Genomic DNA, 22,558 nt, shown 5'->3' with positions numbered 1-22,558 from the left:
ACAGCAGGTGTCATTTTATATAAAAGTTTAGATCAGTTAAGAACACTGGCAGCTGAGGGAAGGCTGCTGTCAGCAACATATCGGTATATCACTTTTGGAGTTGTTTTAAAAATTAATTTAATCTGTTTTCTCTGCACTTATTTACAAAGAAAGTGTGCTGTTTACATAATTATTGTTAATTTCATCATCAAAACTTTGTGTATAAATTTTGACATAAAAGAACCATTTTGCATGTCTTCAGGTGCTTCAGGAGAAATACATTATGAACTTGTAACCTTCCCCTCCATATATATGGCCCTGAATATTTTTTCTGAGATAAGGTACAATATATTCAGTTACAAAAGAAACTTGATGCTTGTAATGATAAGATTGAGGTTTACTGTTCAGCTGTACAGGCAATCATATTGTAATTCAGTTACCAGCTGGTTAGAGAAGGGATTCAGTATATTGCTGATGTATTGGTCTTTATTTACAATTGGCTGAAAAAAAATATTGGGTTGATGATTTTCTGAGCATGATCACAATCTTGTAGTGTGTAATGGCTCTTGTTCAACAAGGTGAGGATTTTCATTGCTTTACATTCATATATTTTGTGTATTGATGAGATCTCTAAGGTGGTCCACCTGGTTTTTGATAAGCTGCTATACATATGACTTTGTGGAAACTTAAATAGAATAGATTATTGTGAATATTTTACCAGCAAGCCCCTAAATGCATTTTCTTTAAGTTTTCTTCCCAATGAAGATAACTGTAAATTGTATACTTCATTGTAAGAGCAATAGAATTCAGGCCTTAATCTCAACAAATCTCAGTGTGCAGTACTGTACTAACCGCTACATGTTTGTTGGCTGTATCAGTGACTCATCATCAACTGGTTATCACAGTGACTGCAAGAAAAACTTCTTTTGTATTGCTAGTTGTTGGTGTATCGACTCCTAGACATTCCAGATAAGAATTTTGTGTACTCTCAATACCCCCAAAAATAAAATCAGTCAAAATAAAAGCTTAAAATTCATCACAGAACATGAGTATGAGAATTCTTCATTGTTGTCATAAGTTGACTATTTGAACTGATTATGTTTCACAGCCATAGATGTGATTTTACATCACTGGAATGGGTGATTCTCGCTTGGACTTCGAAGTTTTGTCAGTGGGTTAATCATAAGTATGTAGTATTTGTGACTACTGTACCTTCTTATATTTTTCAGTGTGCGTGTAAGTGACTTCTCAAGGATAAGACAGTAACAGCTGAGATGTCTTACCCACCACCTGGACAACAGGGGTATCCTCCACCATATTCAGGTATTTAGGAGCAGACTCTCAGATTCTGGAATATAGATGCAGTGCATTGAAGTGAATTCTTAAACCGTCCTTGTGTGGAGTGTGTGAATTAGTTAAGTACCAGTATCTTTATTCCATCATTTTTTATTTCTGTGAAGCAAATATGAAACTGTGTTCATTGGGTATTACATTACATTCACAAACAGTGCTTCCCACATATCCTCTGAGGAATGCAGCTGGATTCTGCTTTTGTCTTCATGTTAAAGGAGGAAAGAGGATGGAAAGTTCATCTGTTGGGCCCCCTGGCTAGCCTCAGACCTCAAATAATCTATTCCTAGTCTTTCCAGCAAATAGCCTAATCTCTGTACTATAAATATCCTTTATATACTATGTTTCAGAACACTGAATTATTATTATTATTATTAAGTGTTCTGTCTTACGAAAGGTCCATTGCTCTGCCCAAAAAGAGCTCTCCATTTGTCCCTATTCTCGGCTTCTCGCTTTAATTCCTGGAACGTCATCTTCTTTCCTTCTTTAAGGTCGTCGGTTAGCTGTATCAATCTTCTTCCTAGTCCTCTCTTTCCTTCAACCTGGCCTTTGGTGATATCACTCAGTAATCCATTCCTTCTCATAATATGTCCCAGCCAGTTAGCTTTCCTTCGTGTAATCGCCTGCAGAATGCTTCTTTGCTCGTTGACTCTCCTCAATACTTCTTCGTTGGTCACTCGATCCGTCCACCTGATCTTCTCTATTCTTCTCCAACACCACATTTCAAAACTCTCCAGGTATTTCTGTTCCTTCTTCCTGAGTGTCCAAGTCTCTGCTCCATACAGCGCGACGAATACCGCAAGGAAGAATTTACTTTCAGTGTGTTTGCGTACGTTAGGTGCTGCAAAGTGTTAACACAACCACCAACGTAAAAGTAAGATAATCAGTAATGTGGAAAGCCGAGTTACGTTACAGATGTAATGTAATTGCCGGGTGTACTCCTTAGTTCCTGGGCTGCACTGTATTGGGCACAGCCAGGTAAAGATTCAGAGGAATATGGTGCTTTGGTAGCCATTTCAAAAACACTGACTTCTGTGAATGGACCATTTTACGAGGCGCGTCCTCAAAGTAAGTTTCCCTGGCGCCGTTTACAGAAACAAAACACAATTTCATGGAAATATTTATTGCAACAGATACAGCAAGTGTCCAGCTATTTTTCAACATATTCGCCACCGGAATTGAGACATTTGTCATACCGTGGGACCAACTTTTGAATACCTGTGTCGTAGAAGTCTGCCGCCTGGGATTGGAACCACTGTGTGACAACCATCTCCGCCTCTCTGTCATTCTCAAAACGCTGACGCTGACCGGACAGGAATTTCTTGAGGTGTAGGAAAAGATGGAAATCACTGGGAGCGAGGTCCGGGCTGTAGGGTGAATGATTAAACACCTCCCAGCTGAACTCCTGCAGGAGACTTGCTGTCCGTCGAGCCGTGTGCGGCCTAGCGTTATCACTGACCGCAGTTCACAGTCGGCGGGAGCTGGAATAAGAACCTCCATCTTCAACAGCTGCAACGATGCTACTGTGAGAACGCGGGAGGTGCCGTTAGTGCATGCGCCATGCTACGTCATTGCTCTGTCACGTACGCACAGTCGCTTCGCACAATATAAGGTTTGCTAGCTGTGGGACGAGTGGGAAACTTACTTTGAGGACGCGCCTCGTAATTATTTCTCAAACTTTATTATGAATATCTCTGTTTCTTGTAATGCTTCACCCTACATTATTACCGCTAGTCTTGAAGTAATATCTTGGTAAAATATGTAACTAGAAGTTTGGAGGTAATGGAAGAGATTATGGTTTTTGGTACATTCCCCTCTGCACTGCCCACCGTGCCGACAGCTTGCAAGACATCTGGCGACTACTCTGTGTTTCATGTGCCATTAGGACAAGGCCAACCTCTGCCACCTGGAGGCTACCAACCACCTCCAGGACAGGTGGGATTCCAGCCTCATCCAGGCTTTGTTCCACCTGGTGGACAACCAGGTTACCAGCCTCAGGGTTACCAACAACCAGGTTACCAGCCTCAGGGATACCAACCACAAGGATACCAACCACAAGGATACCAGCCCCAAGGGTACCCTCCCCCAGGGGGATATGGGCAGCCAATTGCAGCACAGCCAACAAGTGGGGGGACCCCAGCAGTTACTGGTGAGTAGTTTCTTTAAATCTGTTATCTTGAAATGATATTCTGTAAGTATGATTTGTTATACCGCATTTGTAACATAAATGTTGGGCTCCGAACACAAAATCTGTGGGGGTGAACTGTGTCAGTGCTTGAAGAAATGGAGGGGGTGTGAAGTTTCTCATACTTTGCATTTCACATTTAATTAATATGAGAGTAAAATGTCAAAGCGACAATATTTTAGTATGAGAAATAGCAGGGGTTGGTGAATGCTGTGCGGATGCTCAGGATGCCACCACAGATACCGTGTTCATATTCTGCCCTTGGATCTACTCGGGTTCAAGGATAAGTTCTGTTTCGTATAGTCACATAAAATAGAGTCTGTTTCTACTGGGTCTTGATGTTGGAATCTTAACGCAATAATCCGCAAACGCGTACATTTTCAAAGGTTGCCCATTCTTGTAGTGAGTAACTGTCTATTCCTCTCTAAATTATTTTTGTATGTCATTTACTAAATCCCTTTTAATCCCTATGTTTCATATTCTATCAAAAACTTTCACATCGTGTACAAATAATTGTTAGACTGGCTTATCATTAAATTCATGTTTTTAAAATGGAAGTCTGTGATATCACAGATATTTTTTATTATTTATCAGTCCTACGCAGAGATTTCGAATTACATGAAATGGTTGCCAGATAACATTATTGTTCGACGTGCGTCACTTTATATAAAGAAGAACATGGAGGCTCTACATGTATGTATGAATGTATAGTGATCAATAGGGCACAGAGACCTGAAAATATTTGTATAGCAAGAATGTTACGACATGGAGAAGGATGCACGAAGAAAAAAACATTTATGTGCAATGATGATGTCTAACAATAGTCTGTATCATGGATGGTTTTTTGTGATGTGTGGATTTTCACAGTTCAGATTCATTGTCTCTGGTTTCATAAAATATGGGGACTTCCTTGACTAGATGAGTGATTATCAGCTTCTGAAGACAGACTTTACACCACCGAGTTAATAGTTCAGCTTCTTGACTGCTGAAAAATATTATTTTCGTTCACAGTTTGCGCCGTATACTGAAAAATATCTTCCATACATTGATTTTCCTGTCTCAGTCAAACCTTTTTCTTAGTTCATCTCTGATAACTACAGTAATATGGTGACAGTTAAATACATGTGTTTATTATTATTATTATTAAGTGTTCTGTCTTACGATAGGTCCATTGCTCTGCCCAAAAAGAGCTCTCCAGTTGTCCCTATTCTCGGCTTCTCGCTTTAATTCCTGGAACGTCATCTTCTTTCCTTGTTTAAGGTCGTCGGTTAGCTGTATCAGTCTTCTTCCCAGTCCTCGCTTTCCTTCAACCTGGCCTTCGGTGATATCACTCAGTAACCCATTCGTTCTCATAATATGTCCCAGCCAGTTAGCTTTCCTTCGTGTAATCGCCTGCAGAATGTTTCTTTGCTCGTTGACTCTCCTCAATACTTCTTCGTTGGTCACTCGATCCGTCCACCTGATCTTCTCTATTCTTCTCCAACACCACATTTCTTACATGATATAAATTATTTGCATATGTTCCTGTGAATCACAAAACTTAAACTAATGTATCTTTTCTCTGTTTGTGCTATATTGAAGCAATAGTTTTATACAATAAAGATGACTCTATGTGTGAACATTATGCCACAGAGGCATAAAGTGAATACTGAGGTAAAGGTCCACACATTCTAGACGTCAGCATGCTCTCCTATCCCCTGTGGGCAAAGCCCCTAGTACCCATTTAACAGGGAGCAGTTGGGTTCACAGCTGTTTCAGACTTGGTGGCGAGGAGAAAATCGTTACCCATGCTGGGAATTGACACCTGTCTCGTTTGATCAGTGTGGGTATCGGATTTTGCTGATACAATTCGTTATAGGATTCTCTATAAGATATTGTAGGTGCGTCATATTGTGATTTATTTAAATAGTATTAAAAATATATTAAAATTGGCCGTCAATCACAATATAAGATAATTAAAAGATTAAAATATCATTTTTCGTTCCGTATCGAGTACTCGATTTACATATGGAACATTTACGACATGTTTCGGCTATCATAGATCCGTCATCAGGTGTTATGTTATAAACTTTTTAACTGAATTACTGATTTTTAATGATTTTTAGTTTTCAATTTTCTTATCATTTTCTCGTCCTTCATAATGTATCTTCATCTGTTGTTGTGTCACATGTCACTAATATAATTGTATGTCGTAGTGATGCCAATGTTGTGTATATTGGACCGAGAAGTAATATCGTAGCAGTATTAGGAGAGATTGGAGGTATACTGTATCGGATCGTGGCTGGTTACCGACTGTGGTGCTAGTGGGTGAAAGGTCAAGGTGATGACGGCTCTATGATAGCCGAAACATGTCGTAAATGTTCCATATGTAAATCGAGTACTTGATACGGAACGAAAAATGATATTTTAATCTTTTAATTATCTTATATTGTGATTGACGGCCAATTTTAATATATTTTTAATACTATTTAATATATTTTTAATAGGATTCTCTATGTTGATATGAAAATTTTGCAACTTTTTTGGACATGTGTTTTTAGCTCTTGTGGCTATACCCAGGCTCCTTAATACAGGTGCAGGTTCAGTCTGGGGTGACTTCAAGTGATATTTTGTGGTGAACAAGGCGGCACTGGATTTTATCTCTAGTTGTTCAGTTTTTTCCAGCTAATAATTATCCCTCCATTGCTTCATACTCAACATGTGCAGTAGCCCGACCAGGCAGCACATTATCATAAATCTTACTTCTGAATTCGAGGCTTCATCTCTGTCGAAGTACGTGGCGGGTCTTGGAGTGAACATAGTTTAGCTTTTGCACTGATAGGAATCTAGAAAGTAACATACTGGTGCACAAATATTTTGGTTTTGTGAAAATTTATGAATCGGTTTTACTTGAAATATTAAAACTAACAGCAGTAAGGTGGACCGGAGCTAGTTCTTTGAATTAATACATTATTCTGGAGAAAGGTATTTTAATATTTGTTTCTGTTAATCAGTTTTTTCTGTCTCATTCAGGATATGGTTATAATTCTGCGATAATGACACCCTATCAGCCGCAGCAAGGTATATGGTAATATGACCTTTGATGTGAAGTTGTGCTCCAGCCTGTAGTTATGTTACCCCCACATCATTATTTGTTGATTTCTAATCAGCGACGTCATCAGCTTTTCTGTCATTACGTTAAACTAATTGTGCAGTGAGTATAGGATATTTGAAGTCTTCTGATACACATTTAATATCTATCAGAATGTTGCAGTATGCCAGAAGGCAGGCATTTTATAAATAAGAAGTTGTAGTAAACCGTAAATAACATTCAGGATTCAAAATTTTTCAGATTCAAATTTTTTTTAAAGCCTGCTGATGTTCCTGATGTATAATGCTTTGTGTAGGCGGTGTATAGATTATATTGCAGTTTTGTTCGACGTTGTCGTCGAATGTCACGGCTAAATGGTTGGTACTCCTGTTTGGTATTCAGGATTTTCGAGGTTCGCAATTTGGCTCAGAGACCAGCTATCCTGACAGAGGTTTTTTTTTTGTTATTTTCCTCATTCCGTCTAGGCGAATGGCATGCGAGTACCTTAAATTAGGCCACAGCTGCTTCCTTTCATATGATTTCGAATTCGTCATTTTCTAATCATCGAATGCTGTGTAGTCTGAGCTACAAATACTGTCATTAAAAACCACAAACGAATAGTTATGTAGTTGTGTTTGACATTTTAATCTGCAATACAAGTTATTATTATATTGATATATACTTTTATTTTCGATATTATTGGCATCAGTTAGTTATGTAGACCCTAACGAGTATTAAATTTTATGTGCTAACCATTAGATCATTTTGGTGGTATACAAATATAGTTCTAAAAAAAAAAATTCCACGTTTGATTCTGGTCGCTGTCACCATTACAAAGAATAGATAATCTGTGACATATTAGTGGTCTATTTAATGACATCAGAAACTCGTTGGATGATTGAATGGTTAATGAGCAATGATTTGGAAGGAATGCTTGAAGAAAACCATGACATTTTGTTTGGAACAGCTGGTCTGTGACCAATATTTGAATCTGGGACCTTCTAAATATGAAGTATGAGTCTAAGCAGTTGTCTGTGACATTCAGTTATAAAGAGAAGTTAGTATATTATCAACCATTCACCAGAAGGTGAGAGTTAACCAAGCTCCTGAAATGTTATGTTTCAATGTATACATTAGATAACAGATAATGTCCAACATAACTGCAATGTAATGAAGTTACCTTTCTCACAGATTGTAGAGTATCATTTAGTGAAGTTGTTTCAGTGTAGCATGGTTGTGTAGTTGCGGGTAGTGGAACTTAATATGTTATTTTGTTTATTTTATAATTTTATATAATCTTGTAATGATGTAGGTACCATGATAACTTCTTAAAGTAACCGACTAAAGGCTTGATATCCAGGACTGAATTCCTGTAAGAAAATGGGCATTCCTTTGTGCCATATCCACGCAACTTCGAATCTAGTAAGTCCCGGAGGCTCTGTACTAGGGTTTATACAAAAACCGGTTTTCGAATTTTTACAAAAAATATAAATAGAACAGTAAAAAATATTTATACTTATTTTAAAAATTATCAGTTTATTTAATATTTATGGAACTACAAAAATATAACAAAATAAAATATACTCCATACAAAACTAAAATAACTAAAATCCGTACAAAATATAAATTATAAATTTTTATTTCATTTAGAATTTTTCTTCAGGAAATGTGATTTCGAAAAACATAAAATGTCCACTGAACGATTACTTAATCTTGTTCTTATTCCAGATACAAATTTGCCTGAAATCGAAAATACTCTCTCACTGGCTACTGAACTTGCTTTTATCGTTTTCAGGGCATCAAATAATAAATCCAAATTCTTTGTTCTTTTCAAATACTGAAAATTCGGCCTTCAGTGTCTTTCGATTTGATATTATTTCTTCAGGTTCCTCAAGAAACCTATGAACTTATTTTTCCGTGGCTTCTTTTAGAGCATTGCCCTGATTAATTGTGTCTCCTCCGATATATTCATCATAGGAATCCGTTTCCATACAAGAATTTGGATATATTCTAGACAATATTTTTCCAGATAACTTAATAATATCGAATTTTGAAGCTAGTGGAAATTCACTAGATTTCTTTATCGAAATGTTTTGTGGATTTTGCAAATGTAGCAAAAGGTTTACCAATCCAACTTGTCTTCTTTCTTGAATTCGTACTTCTAAAGCATTTAATAATTTGGAACTAATTTCAGTCTTTAAATTTTTTAGTTCATGTAACAGAAATTATTACATATTACATAATAGTATCTAAAACCGGTTTTTAAAATTTCCTCACGATGCTGGGTTGGCACCGGTCCCATACACTGGTCGAGAGCTCGTGAGAAAATTTCTTCTCCCCTGAGACTCGAACCAGCGCGCATCCCGTATCACCGGTCTGAAGCATGATGCCTCAGACCGCGCGGCTACGGCGCGGGACGCTCATGTAAGTTACTTTGGGTTAAAATCTTGGCCTGGGGACAGCTGTTCTAAGTTTGTCTTCATTTTCCTCAGTCCTTCCTAGCAAGTGCTAGGATGTCTTAAAATAGTCTAGGAGTGTATCCTTCCATTTCCACTTCGTTATTCACAAAATCTGTAGAGCATGATGAGTTTGGTGATGTGTAACCTCTGTAGTTGAAAATGTGTTCTCAGATAAACCAAATATTAAATTCCCCTCATTTTTAATTTTTTTGTTCCTGTATTTTGTGACTAAAGGTGCCAATATTCTTATGTACCACTAGAAAATAATTGGTGAATTCTGTAGAGTCCATATTGTATTATCTGGGAAGTAAAGTTCTGATGTCGGAAAACGTGCCAGACTTGTCCTATATTAGTTACAACTAAACTTTAACCCTGTAGGGTTAAAGTTTAGTTGTATGTGGGCCATCTGTATTATATCTGTAACAACATAAATTAGCATGTGACATCAGTTGTGACTCTCTCATGCTCTGTCGCAATGATTATTAGAAGTGATCTGTTACATCTATTACTGTGAATTTTCTATGGTGCCTGCCATCTCTGGTTTAGAAGCAGAATTTGTGAGTTGAGGTATCATACCAGGTTTTTCTTGTATTGGCTTGTTGGTGATATTCTCTTGATTTACGAGGCGCGTCCCAAAAGTAAGTTTCCCTGGTGCCGTTTACAGAAACAAAACACAATTTCATGGAAATATTTATTGCAACAGATACAGCAAGTGTCCAGCTATTTTTCAACATATTCGCCACCGGAATTGAGACATTTGTCATACCGTGGGACCAACTTTTGAATACCTGTGTCGTAGAAGTCTGCCGCCTGGGATTGGAACCACTGTGTGACAACCATCTCCGCCTCTCTGTCATTCTCAAAACGCTGACGCTGACCGGACAGGAATTTCTTGAGGTGTAGGAAAAGATGGAAATCACTGGGAGCGAGGTCCGGGCTGTAGGGTGAATGATTAAACACCTCCCAGCTGAACTCCTGCAGGAGACTTGCTGTCCGTCGAGTCATGCGCGGCCTAGCGTTATCACTGACCGCACTTCACAGTCGGCGGGAGCTGGAATAAGAACCTCCATCTTCATCAGCTGCAACGATGCTACTGTGAGAACGCAGGAAGTTCTGTTAGTGCATGCGCCATGCTACGTCATTGCTCTATCACGTACGCACAGTCGCTTCGCTCAATATAAGGTTTGCTAGCTGTGGGACGAGTGGGAAACTTACTTTTGGGACGCGCCTCGTATTATGGCAGTCTTTGGGTATAATTAACCCTTTATTGACCAAAATGCTCTTGTGTGTTCATCCTGGTCCTAGTTCTTGAAAGCATTAATTTCTTCAATATCCTAGTGACATCTGTAGGAGATTTAACTATTTTCATTATCATGCAATGTATGGGGACTGTGTTCATATCACAGATTGGTACCAATTTCCCAGGTTGTTTTTCTTAACGTGGAAAAATATCAGAATAAAGGTTGGTGTTATAGTATGTTTGAATGAGGGCTGCGGTAGGTTTACAAATTTGAGTCTTGCTCCGTAATATTTTATTGTGGACCCAGGAATTTTTTTATTCGTGGCATTTATAATGTAACTGAAACAGATTGGTAACTTTACTTCTAATTTTTGCATTCTCATGTTGGCACTGCATGTGATTTGCATGTATGTTGGTATTCATGTCATTTCTTAATAGAAAATGCTAATTCTTTGTTGTTTGTGGAAAGTAAGGTGTTAAATAATATAACATTTCCTTGTTTTTACAAATTTTGGTTGGTTATGCTGTGTTGTGGTGTTTTGAAGATGTGTATATAACATGGTGACTTTATATAACACAAGTCTGCTAAAACTTGAGGACAGACTTTGTCCAGTTTGTATATCTGGAGTATGGAAATGGTTGTACTCATGTTTCTTTATTTATTATGAAAATTAGTGTAAACTGTATAATTTTAAACTCTGAAATACTGAATTTACGAGAATATAAGGTGATTTTTCACCTAATTTAACATTTTAAAAATTATATGTTATCACAGAATTCCAGAGCAGAATATTTCTAGACGTCTGCAGATCTTGGTTATGATGTGCGGCCTTGTTTGTGCACAGTATGAAGATGGTAGCTCTCAGACTAAGGAAAGTCTCCAATTTCCCTTGATACATTAAGAAAGAACTGGCCTTAAAAGACTGGTCATATACATGTTTGGAATGGTTTACATTGCATTAAATGGAACCAGGGTTGAAGAGAATCCCCGGCACGTTTGTCTCTGCCAGCCAGATTAATCAGCCACGGCAGAGCATAAATATAAATGCGGGCTCCACACTCAACTTCAGAATACCAATATTCTGACCAAAAGGCGAGATGTATGAACTGGATTCTTAGGGAAGCATAGATTTCAAGCTAGATGAACAGGGAAGATGGTTTCTCCCTAAACAGATGATGGAAGCTTCTCTTTTGCATCCTGAAGAAGTGTAAAACACTGGCACTTTCGACGGACAGGGCTTACTGGTCTAATCGGTCTTCTTCTGCATATTGCCCTTATAAGGGCCTGTCTTTAAGCCCCTTCTTAGGGCCACTCTGGTTTCCCATTTCCTATTGGCCACGCTCCTTCATATAAATCAACCCACATCCCTGCTTGACTCTTTTCTGCCCTGAAGATGGAAGTGATGTGATTCTCTGAAATGTTTCAAGAGTAAAGCAGAAGACCACAATTCCTTCCCAGAATTTTATGCTGTGTTCATTGTGGTCAGTGACTTATAGTCCATATGTCACTTCTGTAGTAATAAGAATTTGTCTTTCTTTTGTATGAAACAGGATACAAATTCCTATCATGCTGGAACGTAACGCGTGTTCTCTTGACCTTTGTATGTGTCTTCAGCTCTTCTTTTTGTACTTGAGTTTACTTTCATGTTCTGATAAGATTACATAACCTGGATACTGATACACAGTCTTTTGAAAGTTTTTTCATTAACATATTTATTCTTGTCCCCATTTTTTCTTCTTTCTTTATCTGGTTTTTTCTTTTAAACCCTCTCTTTTACTTTCCTCCTCCTCCTCCTCCTCCTCCTCCTCCTCCTCCTCCGCCTCCTCCTCCTCCTCCTCCTCCTCCTCCTCCTCCTCCTCACCCTCCTCCTCCTCCGCCTCCTCCTCCTCCTCCTCCTCCTCCTCCTCCTCCTCCTCCTCACCCTCCTCCTCCTCCTCCTCCGCCTCCTCCTCCTCCTCCTCCTCCTCCTCCTCCTCCTCCTCCTCCTCCTCCTCCTCCTCCTCCTCAGATTTGTATAGATTGTTTTACGACATTCATGTAATATCTCCAACAGTCACGTTATTTTGATTTACAAATCGCTCCGTCTTCTGTATAAAATGCCTAGTGAATAGAGCTCTACTGTAGCGAACATTCATACTAACACAACTTCACATTGGTCATGTGGTTATAATAGATCATATTAACAGCAATTGAGGGGGTAATTTGTGGTCTTGTACTTGGTACGTGTGTGGGTAGGAGCCAACAAATATTTGAACTCTTGTAGTGGACTGTGCTTACAGCAAGAGTATGCTACATGTTTCCGTGATAAGAACGTGTGTCGTGGTCAGGTTGGTTTTGGAGTTCTGAAGTAAAAGTTGCTGCTGCTAGTGAGACATAATGTTTACACAGTTGTCATTCTGTTCTGGCTGATGATAAATTTGTTGCCCAAATTTAGTCAGAAACAGTTATGTGTTTATGAAGGGTGTGCACATTTGGTTTTTTAAAGATCAGGTTCGGCTGGGGTTAAGACGGTGTATTTAAAATGCTTTTCCTCTATCATTTTCAGTTAATTTTAGTTTTAATCTGCAGCTTTGTTATAAGACTTCATAATATCAGACTGTTTTGGAGACGAAAACATATGTGGGAGGATAATATTAAAGTGGTTGTTTAAATATGTTGTGAAGATGTGAGCTGAATTGATCTGGCTCAGGATAGTGTCCAACTGTGCATTTGTTGTGACTGTTCTGAACCTTCTTCATGCATAACAAGATGTAATCTTGACCATATGAATACAGCCTGAGCCACATAAATCTACTTCAGTATTTGGGGTGGTGGAGTTGGAGAGTGGGTTAAAAGAGTCGCTAGTGATTGTAAAACCATTGCTCATCACAGAAAGCACAAGAATATTTTTATAAGAAATATTTAATATTGGTACATCACCACTGCTCAGTTGTTTATGTTGGTGTCACTGTTAGTGGGAGCTTTAATTCAGAATAAACATGATAAGGATATTTGTAGAAAAGTCTGTATTTGAGGAAGGGAACTTTGCTGTTTACAAGTAGAGGGTGGCTTTGCCAATACATTTTATATATAGTACAAGTAACATAATTGAAGCTGAACTAATTCTCGTATGTTTGTCTGGAGTTGGTAGTGAATGTTACGCTGTATTTCTCCGTAGAAGAATTTTCCAGGCGTTTGGATTGCTAAGTAATTTTAATAGCACCGTCGCTGAGGATAGACCGTCTGTGTGACGACGGGTATTGGGGAAGTGGGAGACATTGAGTTAGTTGAAATTATAAATTTCATTCTCCTTTTGACAAGACTTCATGTTGCTTGTCAGAAGGTAAATATTGACGGAGTGCTGGTTTTGAATAGAAATTACATTTGAAACACATTTGAATTGTAATATAATTATGTCCTGTTAGTTAAGGAGGACGTCACATGGGATGTGAAGAGGTGAGAATTGAGGTTTTCACAGAATTGAAAATGTGTATTGTGGTCTTCTGGAATGTGATGTCACGTGGTCTTGTAGGTGGTTACCGACATTTAATATTTTGAATGAACGTATCACATAATTTAGGGTACAGGCTGAGATATTAAAAAATATTGGTAACCATCTACAAGAACAGTGTCACAAACCAGAAGACCACATTCCACAGGGTGGAGGTGATCATAAAACCTGAAGGGAAGGGCAGTTTGGAAAATCCGCATATACATTGAAGGATAATGTTTAAATGTATCTCACAGAAAAAGGATATTAAGATGTGTACTGGATTCAGCTGGTGAAGGATGTTATTGTCCAGTATACCGATGAACCTTCAGGTTCTATAAAGGCGGGAAATTATTTTTTTTTGTTCAACTAAGTAACAGTTTTTCAACAAGACTGTACCATGGAATTAGTTTAATTATGGCCTATTGTGATGATGTTTGATGAAATCTTAGTGAAGCTGATAAATGGATGCTGAGTAAATAAGAAGCTATAAGATAAAGTCAAAGGTCAGTGGTAAAAGGAAATGGAAATATAAGTGAGAAGAGAGGTGTTATCTTGCATCATTTGTCTTGCTGTCGTCGTCTACTCGCTGTGAGTCGAAACACTGTGAAATGGTCTGAAGCATTTATTATCTTTTCTGTAGAAAGGCACATTTAAAGTAGGGCATGTTTGAATTGTAGTGGAAATGTGACAAATATTAGTGCAGTATTTATATACAAGAGAGCAGAATTTATGAAGATCAAAAGGAGATTCAAGTGGAGATGACGGCGTATCCTTGGAAAATTATAGTGTGTATATTATGCAAACAGCAATCCCTTGCTAGCCGCAGTTGTTATATTCCTGAAAAAGCTTTGTGGTTTTCATTATGGGAAATTTGGCAGTGAGGGGAGCTGTGTCCGCTGTTAACACTCATCAGTGTTTAGGCTGCTTATAACATTTCATGCAGTGGAAATATGAAAGGTAAAAAACTGGATTTGGATGCCATTACAACTTTCTTACAGCAACTGTAGATCTCATGGCAGAGAAGCTGCCAGTTTGTTGTCATGTGTGCACAAATTAAAAGCTGTATTATTATTATTATTATTCAGTGTTCTGTCTTACGACAGGTCCATTGCTCTGCCCAAAAAGAGCTCTCCAGTTGTCCCTATTCTCGGCTTCTCGCTTTAATTCCTGGAACATCATCTTCTTTCCTTGTTTAAGGTCGCCGGTTAGCTGTATCAATCTTCTTCCCAGTCCTCGCTTTCCTTCAACCTGGCCTTCGATGATATCACTCAGTAATCCATTCCTTCTCATAATATGTCCCAGCCAGCTAGCTTTCCTTCGTGTAATCGCCTGCAGAATGTTTCTTTGCTCGTTGACTCTCCTCAATACTTCTTCGTTGGTCACTCGATCCGTCCACCTGATCTTCTCCAACACCACATTTCAAAACTCTCCAGGTATTTCTGTTCCTTCTTCCTGAGTGTCCAAGTCTCTGCTCCATACAGCGCGACACTCCATACGTTGAACTCGCAAAATTTAATACAGTGATTGGAAAAACTGGATGCAACTGAAAAAATGTGGATACTTGAAACCTGCATTTAGCAACGCTGTGGTTGGTGAGGGATTCCTGTAACTGTAGAAAGTGCTGATGAGAATATTAGAACGTAAGACGTGGTGTGGGAAAGAAATACGTAATGAGAAACTTTATAATTTATATCCTTCTCATAACATTATTGGGGTTATTAAATGAAGGAGGTTGAGATTTGCAGAACATGTAGCATGCACAAGAAAACATGGAAATGCATACAGAGTTTTGGACATAAACGTCAACAGAAGAAACCTCTTGTGAGACCTAAGCGTAAATTTGAGAATATTAATAGTTTGGATTTTAGAGGAATAGTGTCTGGACTGGATTTAGCAGCTTCAGGATAAGGTCTAATGGCAGCTTCTGTAAACACATAGTGAACTTTCAGGTTGTATAAGAATGGGGAATTTTACCACCTGATGAACTGTCTTCCAAGAAAGACCCTCACCATTTATAATATTTAGTCGGTATGGTACGTACCTGTTTGTTAGAATCTGGACTTGTCTGTGGAGACACTGGCATCCAAAGACGATTGAAAATGTTTAATTTGTAATGATGGACGTATGTAAAACATAATTGTCAGTTTTGAGTGTTGTGAAAGATGGTCTCTTATCTTGAAGGAAAAACATAAATTAGAAGTGTCTAAAAAGCATAATCTCAAGAATTTGTTTAAATCTGAGGGAAAGAGATAATTTAGATGCAGAACGTTAATATGTTTTCAAGTTAACATTACCGGATATACTGAAATGGTGGGTTTTGTTCTTAGCAGTGCTGAATGTTTAGGTTGTATTATCAGATACCTAGTTTTGCAGTTACAAGGTTATGTAAAGTGATCAATGGCAAATTATGTTGTTAGTCTGCTTACTGCAAGAATTTTGTGATGGGCTTGACGTGTAGCTCGCAGAGAAAGATTAAATACATGCAAAATTTTAAGGGTGAAGAATTTGACATGGAAGGAAATGGGAGTAATGCGGGAATGGATCTTAAAAAATGGAAGTGGCTCAGGTTTGTGGATGTTGGTATTGGCGGTGTTGAACATTAGGATTATGTTATCTGAGGTAGTGTTTTGTTTATTGGGTTCCTGTATGATATTTTTATTTTTGTTAATTTATTCATAGGTCGACATACATGTAGCCACTCAAGGTCTGTACTAAATGGCATGTATGTCTGTGAGTTTTATAAGAAACCTGAAATAATTGGACAGTGAAGTCTTGCAGAGAAGATAAACTGTGTTTATTAGTGTGTTACATGATCAGTGGCATGTGAGGTATACAGAATGCATGAAAATGTTGAAAATACTGGCTGCAAGCCAAAGAAAGTGCCTAAGTTACAAAACATTCGCAGACATCTATCCAAATTTGGGCACCGCGTGCGTTATATCGTTGGTTGCTCCAAACACGCCTATATACCAGCACCATCATTCAAGAGACTGTGGAAGAGAACAAGAAATTTTATTGTCCACATTCCTGATGAATTTATGTTGGCATCATCAACAGAAATTAATTATGTTGTGTTTTTCACTGATGAAGAAAAAAGGTTTGACATCTTTTGTTTTATATGGTCATGATTTGTATTTATGTTTTTGTAACGGTAGTTACTTCTGGTTTAATATCTTAACACTTGCACTGTTAATGAAGTAAAATGTGTCACATGGCCATGTGTTAGTCAGCCATTATTCGCTCAGTTGTGAGGATTTTAGTATCATTAATAATTAATTTCTGCTTTAAGTACCATACCCTATTTTTATGTTAAATAGTCAAGTAGTACAGTAATTACACCCTACGTGCTTTGCGGAATGGCTGGCTTCGTAATTTCCCATATTGTGTTTTTGGTATTGAATCTTCTGTCCAGAATTGACAATAATTGATTGCAAAGAAGTTTTTGTATTAATTAAATTAATAAATTAAGAATATCATCGAAGAAAATGTATTTATTTTTAGCACATTAATTGAAGATTAAATTAATTGGCTTATACGTTTATCGACTGTCTTTACACAACTATAAAAACTATCTTACACATGTCTTAATATTTGATTTGTCACATGTTTCAGAACCCATGGGTCCACCTCATGTTTTTATTTACCTCCACAAACCACTGCACTGTTGACAAGTGAAGAAGGAATGTTGCCCCTAATTCTTCATATTAAAAGTTAAATCTCTGTTTGTTAAATTGCTGAAAACTCTTCTTAGTAATTATTTATACTTGTTGGTCGTGGGTCCAAAACATGTTGTGATAAATCAAACTTTAAGACATAAGTAGATAGTTTTTAAAGCTGTGCGAAGATGGTCAATATATATAATTTCTTTTATAACATATGCTCCAGTACGATGTAATTCATTGGAGTTATGTTCTAATGGCTTTATATGGGTATAATTAACAAAAGGGAGTTCTTTCTGATTAGACGGTGCAGGGTAAATTCTTATCTTCTCTTTTGATGTAAATACGTCAATACGGAAGGGTCATTCGGCAAAAAGCGTAACGAAGTTGTGTAAGATCCATATCAACGATGTGTAAATATGGACCGATAACAGTGGTCAGCTTTTATATGAACTCCTTCGTGCATTGTTATGTTACCTAAGGAACTAATTGTTACGTCAGCTGTTTACTCGGCGTTGTTGAGTTACATTACTGCCGTCAACAATCCGCTTTCGTTATTGCGGAAAGAGCCGAGCTGCGAATCGCTTGTAGAAGAAGTGCGTCGTAGACTAGATAATTTTGTGCTGGTAAAAACGTTTTAGAATCGTGGTTCCACTATCAACTTTCTTTCTGTTTATTTGTATTGTGTGTTCCAAAATGAAATTATGAACAATGAAGATAAAAATTGGTGTAATCTTTGCAGTTCTAACCATTTCTGTAACAAACTGTACAATAATTCATATAGTATAGTGAATTTGTTAAGTTTTATCTAAAATTCAAGGCATTTTATTGTGATGTCTTACAGGTGGATGGATGAATATGCCGCAAGGCAATCCCAATGTCCCACCCGGTTTGGAATACCTTACTACGATTGACCAGCTGCTTGTACATCAAAAAGTGGAGTTACTTGAAGGTGAAAAATACTTTGGAACAAATTAGTTGTGGTTACATTTGGCAATTTAATACCAAAACATAAGCATATGGTATCAAACATATTTTTATATGTTAACAGTTACAAATGTAGTATTAATTCAGCATATTCTGTTGCAACATCTTCAGGAAATACTCGAAACAAAGCTGATGGATTATGTTGAGAAAAATATTTAAACTTTGTCTTTGTTGTGAAGTTTATTTACTGTTATAACACCTGTGTGGTGATGTAAGCATGTACATTTGCATTACTGTTTTCGTATTTCAGCATTTACTGGATTTGAAACTCAAAACAAATATACAATAAAGAACAGTGTCGGCCAGAAGGTTTACTATGCGGTGGAAGACTCAGATTGTCTCACGCGAAATTGTTGTGGCCCCCTGCGACCATTTGATATGAAGATTCTTGACAATTACAAGAATGAAGTGATTCATTTGAATCGACCTCTTGCGTGCGACTCCTGCTGGTTTCCGTGCTGTCTGCAGGCAAGCTACTTTTACTCCTGACTATCGATTTGTGGATTGTTTATGCATATTTATTCTTTTAGTTCTAATTTTGCTGAGTGTTTATAATAAGGCTCGTACACAGGTAACTGCGAGGCAAACTTTTATTTCTCACGCACCATTCCCATTAAGTGAGTAGACCAAGATGTATGATAATCACCATATAAGGTAGTTTACTGTGGGGTGATGGGTAAAATATTCAGCTTTCTTTTTCTCCTCCATGACATTACTCTGTGGTGCTGGTTTGCGTGTGATTAATAAAATATTATTTCAGCTCTTATATGGGTAGTTTGTATTGAAAGTTATATGTTTGTGTTAAAATTTACTTTTTGGGTTATTCATGCATCCTCTTGCCTCCATTAGTTTTAAAAATTGAGAGCAAACTGTGTTGTTTTACAATACAATGGTGCCTGTGAAGGATAACAAGTTAAACAAGTTAGGAAATGTGTGCCTAACAGTTCTGTTGAATTTGCCAGAATTTGATCATTATGAACGGCTAGGAATTTCCCACCTGAATTCTCTGGTCGGGTATTCCCACTTGGAAATTCTCCCCTGTCTGGTAATTCCCCATCTAGTCACTTTGGAGTGCATGTAAGTATTCATTTAAATACCCATTATTGTTGTCAAACTTTGACCAAAATTGCAATTTGTTGATAAATTTCAGTTGTACTCCAATATCATATTTCATGAAAATAAATTCAGCCGTTCTCGAGACTGATGGATGGACCGAGAAAGCAGTTTTAATAGGTGCTCCCACAGGGATTTGAATGTGCCTAAAAACAAATTCTTGTCTCTCTTTTTTTCTGGTTTATGATGTGTAATCTTATTCGTTGTTTTTGTGTTCCTTTGATTGTCACGTCTTCATCAGAGACTTTCAGGAAGAATTTTTTAACCAGTATGGTTCTGGAATATATCCTTCCCTCAGGATAGTTGACACGTCTTGTGAAATGTTCCATGTAGTCTGGTACAAGTCTACCAATATTTCAGAAGTGCTTACTTCCTTCATCATCATTGTGATGGAAGTTATTGTCCTGTTGATTGAGGCAGTAAACACTTTTGAAATGTCAGTAAACTTCTACCAAAATACATTCCACAACTTCCCATAAATGAGAACCTGAAATCTTACCAGTTAAAGATACAGTTATTTAAATATCGTGGTTATATTGCCTCTCTCATGAGATGCTAATGACACAATGCTATCCTTAAAATTTTTTCAATCTTAAAATATTACACTATGTGCCAGTAGAACATATCTTTGGGAAATATATTTATTATTATTAAGTGTTCTGTCTTACGACAGGTCCATTGCTCTGCCCAAAAAGAGCTCTCCAGTTGTCCCTATTCTCGGCTTCTCGCTGTAATTCCTGGAACGTCATCTTCTTTCCTTGTTTAAGGTCGTCGGTTAGCTGTATCAATCTTCTTCCCAGTCCTCGCTTTCCTTCAACCTGGCCTTCGGTGATATCACTCAGTAATCCATTCCTTCTTATAATATGTCCCAGCCAGTTAGCTTTCCTTCGTGTAATCGCCTGCAGAATGTTTCTTTGCTCGTTGACTCTCCTCAATACTTCTTCGTTGGTCACTCGATCCGTCCACCTGATCTTCTATATTCTTCTCCAACACCACATTTCAAAACTCTCCAGGTATTTCTGTTCCTTCTTCCTGAGTGTTGGGAAATAACATAATTAAAATTATTTTAAGAAAACCAGTATTATACGTTAGGTCCAATAAGTTAATACTAATTTTGTCTTGCGTTTAAAGAACATGGAAGTATCGTCTCCACCGGGCACTGTCATCGGTTCAATACAGCAGGAGTGGAGCATCCTCACTCCACAGTTTAACATTAAGAATGCCGCAGGCGACGTAGTGCTGAAAATTGAAGGTCCGATATGTACATTCAGCATTTGTGGAGATGTTGAATTCAAGGTTGGTTTGTTAGCTTTGTGTCCCATGTTGTGGACTGCAATTTGTTTCATTTTTAGGAATTCGTACGAAGAGTGTTTGCGTTGCAACGCACATCATTAGCATATACGAGGGTGAGTCAAATGAAAACTGTAATTTTTTTTTAAATTTAATTTATTGAGTGAAAGCGGTACACAACTATATCATTTTTCTGCATAGTCTCCATTTCGTTCAATACAGGCCCTCCAGCGTTTACGAAGTGTATGGATTCCTCTAGAAAAAAAATTCTTGTGGTTGTCTGCGCAACCACTCATGCACCGCCTGCTGTACCTCTTCGTCAGAACGGAACTTCTTTCCTCCCATCGCCTCTTTGAGTGGCCCAAACATGTGGTTGGGGCTAGGTCTGGTGAGTATGGCGGATGTGGAAGACACTCAAAGTGCAAGTCTTGGATTGTTGCAACTGTTGCACGGGCAGTATGGGGCCGAGCATTGTCATGTCAAGGACACCTCTAGTCAAAAGTCCACGTCGCTTTGATCTGACTGCAGGTCGAAGATGATTCTTTAAGATTCTTCACTGATCAAAAAACGAATTACAGAACGTTGTTTTTCTTTCGTGCACGTAACTAGTGGAGCAGCCATTTTCAAATTGGCACTGTGATGGCGATATGTTTGTCTGCATTATACTACCACCTATAGGATACTCGTTATAGCATTGGTAACATGTCTGTCAACTTATAGGACAGTGGCGCGATATTTCGAATTTTTATCTCAGTTTTACGGTTTTCATTTGACTCACCCTCGTAGTTGTTTCAGCCTTTATCTAAAATTATGTAACACTTGTACATGTGGGTGTAAAGTAGTAAGTACTTTACGTGAAGCACAAATCAAAGATTATGAATTATCTTCTGCTATGGCTCATTACATCAAAAATTGGTACGTAATATGAAAGTAGAAGTTTTTAAATTTTTTATGACATTTTATATATATATATATATATAATGAAATGAAAAATAATTTTTTCAGTGTGGTGGTAATGTGGGTTGTAATGTACCTGGTTGTGACACCATGTAGCCTTGTCAGTACTTAATCAAAATTTTGGAGGGACATTGGTAGGAAAGAACCTACTGGTGTCACAACCAAGAACACTAAAATCCACAAAAAATAAACTTTTGGCTGTGTAGTTAGATCATGTTTGCAATGATAAATTTGTATTTGCGGTAGTAGATTTATATTTGAAATAAATTAATGGCACAACATCCCAGAAGACAATCATTTTTATTCTCACTGCCACGAGAACATGGTTAATTTTACCTAATGTGGAACTTTGTTAAAGTGCGTAGCCAAGACCACTCATGTTCGATATAAATCCACGAAGCGGTCAATTCTTGTATTTCTTTTATACCGTGTGTTCAGTGAGAATATTGTTTCTGTAGATTCTGTCCAAAGATGGAAGCAGTCAGGTTGGAAAGATCTCCAAACAATGGGCTGGACTCTTAAGAGAAGCGTTCACTGATGCTGACTACTTTGGCATTACGTTCCCCATGGATTTGGATGTTAAGATGAAGGCAGTCATGATGGGTGCATGTTTTCTAATTGTAAGTACTGTGGAGTCAGACTTCCTTTACATTTTATATCAATATTGAGTTCCAGTTTTTGTAGTAGTCGTTACATAAATCTGCATATATCCCCTCTCAGCATTTATTTTTATATATTTTTATATATTTACTTATATAGTATTTTTATGAATTTGATGGTTATATGGGGAAATAAC

The 22,558-nt window shown here is 37.7% G+C and overlaps 1 protein-coding gene across 8 annotated transcripts in view; it reads left to right on the top strand.

Annotated features, from left to right (window-relative positions):
- Nucleotides 1-22,558, top strand: part of scramb1 (phospholipid scramblase 1) — a 101,953-nt gene that overhangs the window by 73,530 nt on the left and 5,865 nt on the right. For 5 of the 8 annotated variants that reach the window (XM_087360465.1, XM_022085258.2, XM_022085259.2 and 2 more), the window contains exons 2-8: nt 1,209-1,302; nt 3,215-3,478; nt 6,527-6,574; nt 18,260-18,367; nt 18,653-18,870; nt 20,647-20,811; nt 22,221-22,382. In XM_087360465.1, the coding sequence (XP_087216591.1) occupies nt 1,254-1,302; nt 3,215-3,478; nt 6,527-6,574; nt 18,260-18,367; nt 18,653-18,870; nt 20,647-20,811; nt 22,221-22,382 (1,014 nt within the window). In that variant the 5' untranslated portion in view covers nt 1,209-1,253. Of the gene's footprint in view, nt 1-419; nt 558-1,208; nt 1,303-3,214; nt 3,479-6,526; nt 6,575-14,313; nt 14,542-16,435; nt 16,854-18,259; nt 18,368-18,652; nt 18,871-20,646; nt 20,812-22,220; nt 22,383-22,558 lie in introns of those variants that run through there. The other 3 variants (XM_087360454.1, XM_022085260.2, XM_022085261.2) reach the window with 3 other exon arrangements.

The sequence above is a fragment of the Zootermopsis nevadensis genome, unplaced genomic scaffold (genome assembly GCF_977971745.1).
Source record: "Zootermopsis nevadensis isolate Lab colony 2312 unplaced genomic scaffold, Znev_1.0 Znev_ptg000003l, whole genome shotgun sequence".
Taxonomy (NCBI): Eukaryota; Metazoa; Arthropoda; class Insecta; order Blattodea; family Termopsidae; genus Zootermopsis; species Zootermopsis nevadensis.
The sequence above is the reverse complement of the archived record's forward strand: the minus strand, read 5'-3'. Positions and strand labels throughout refer to the sequence as shown.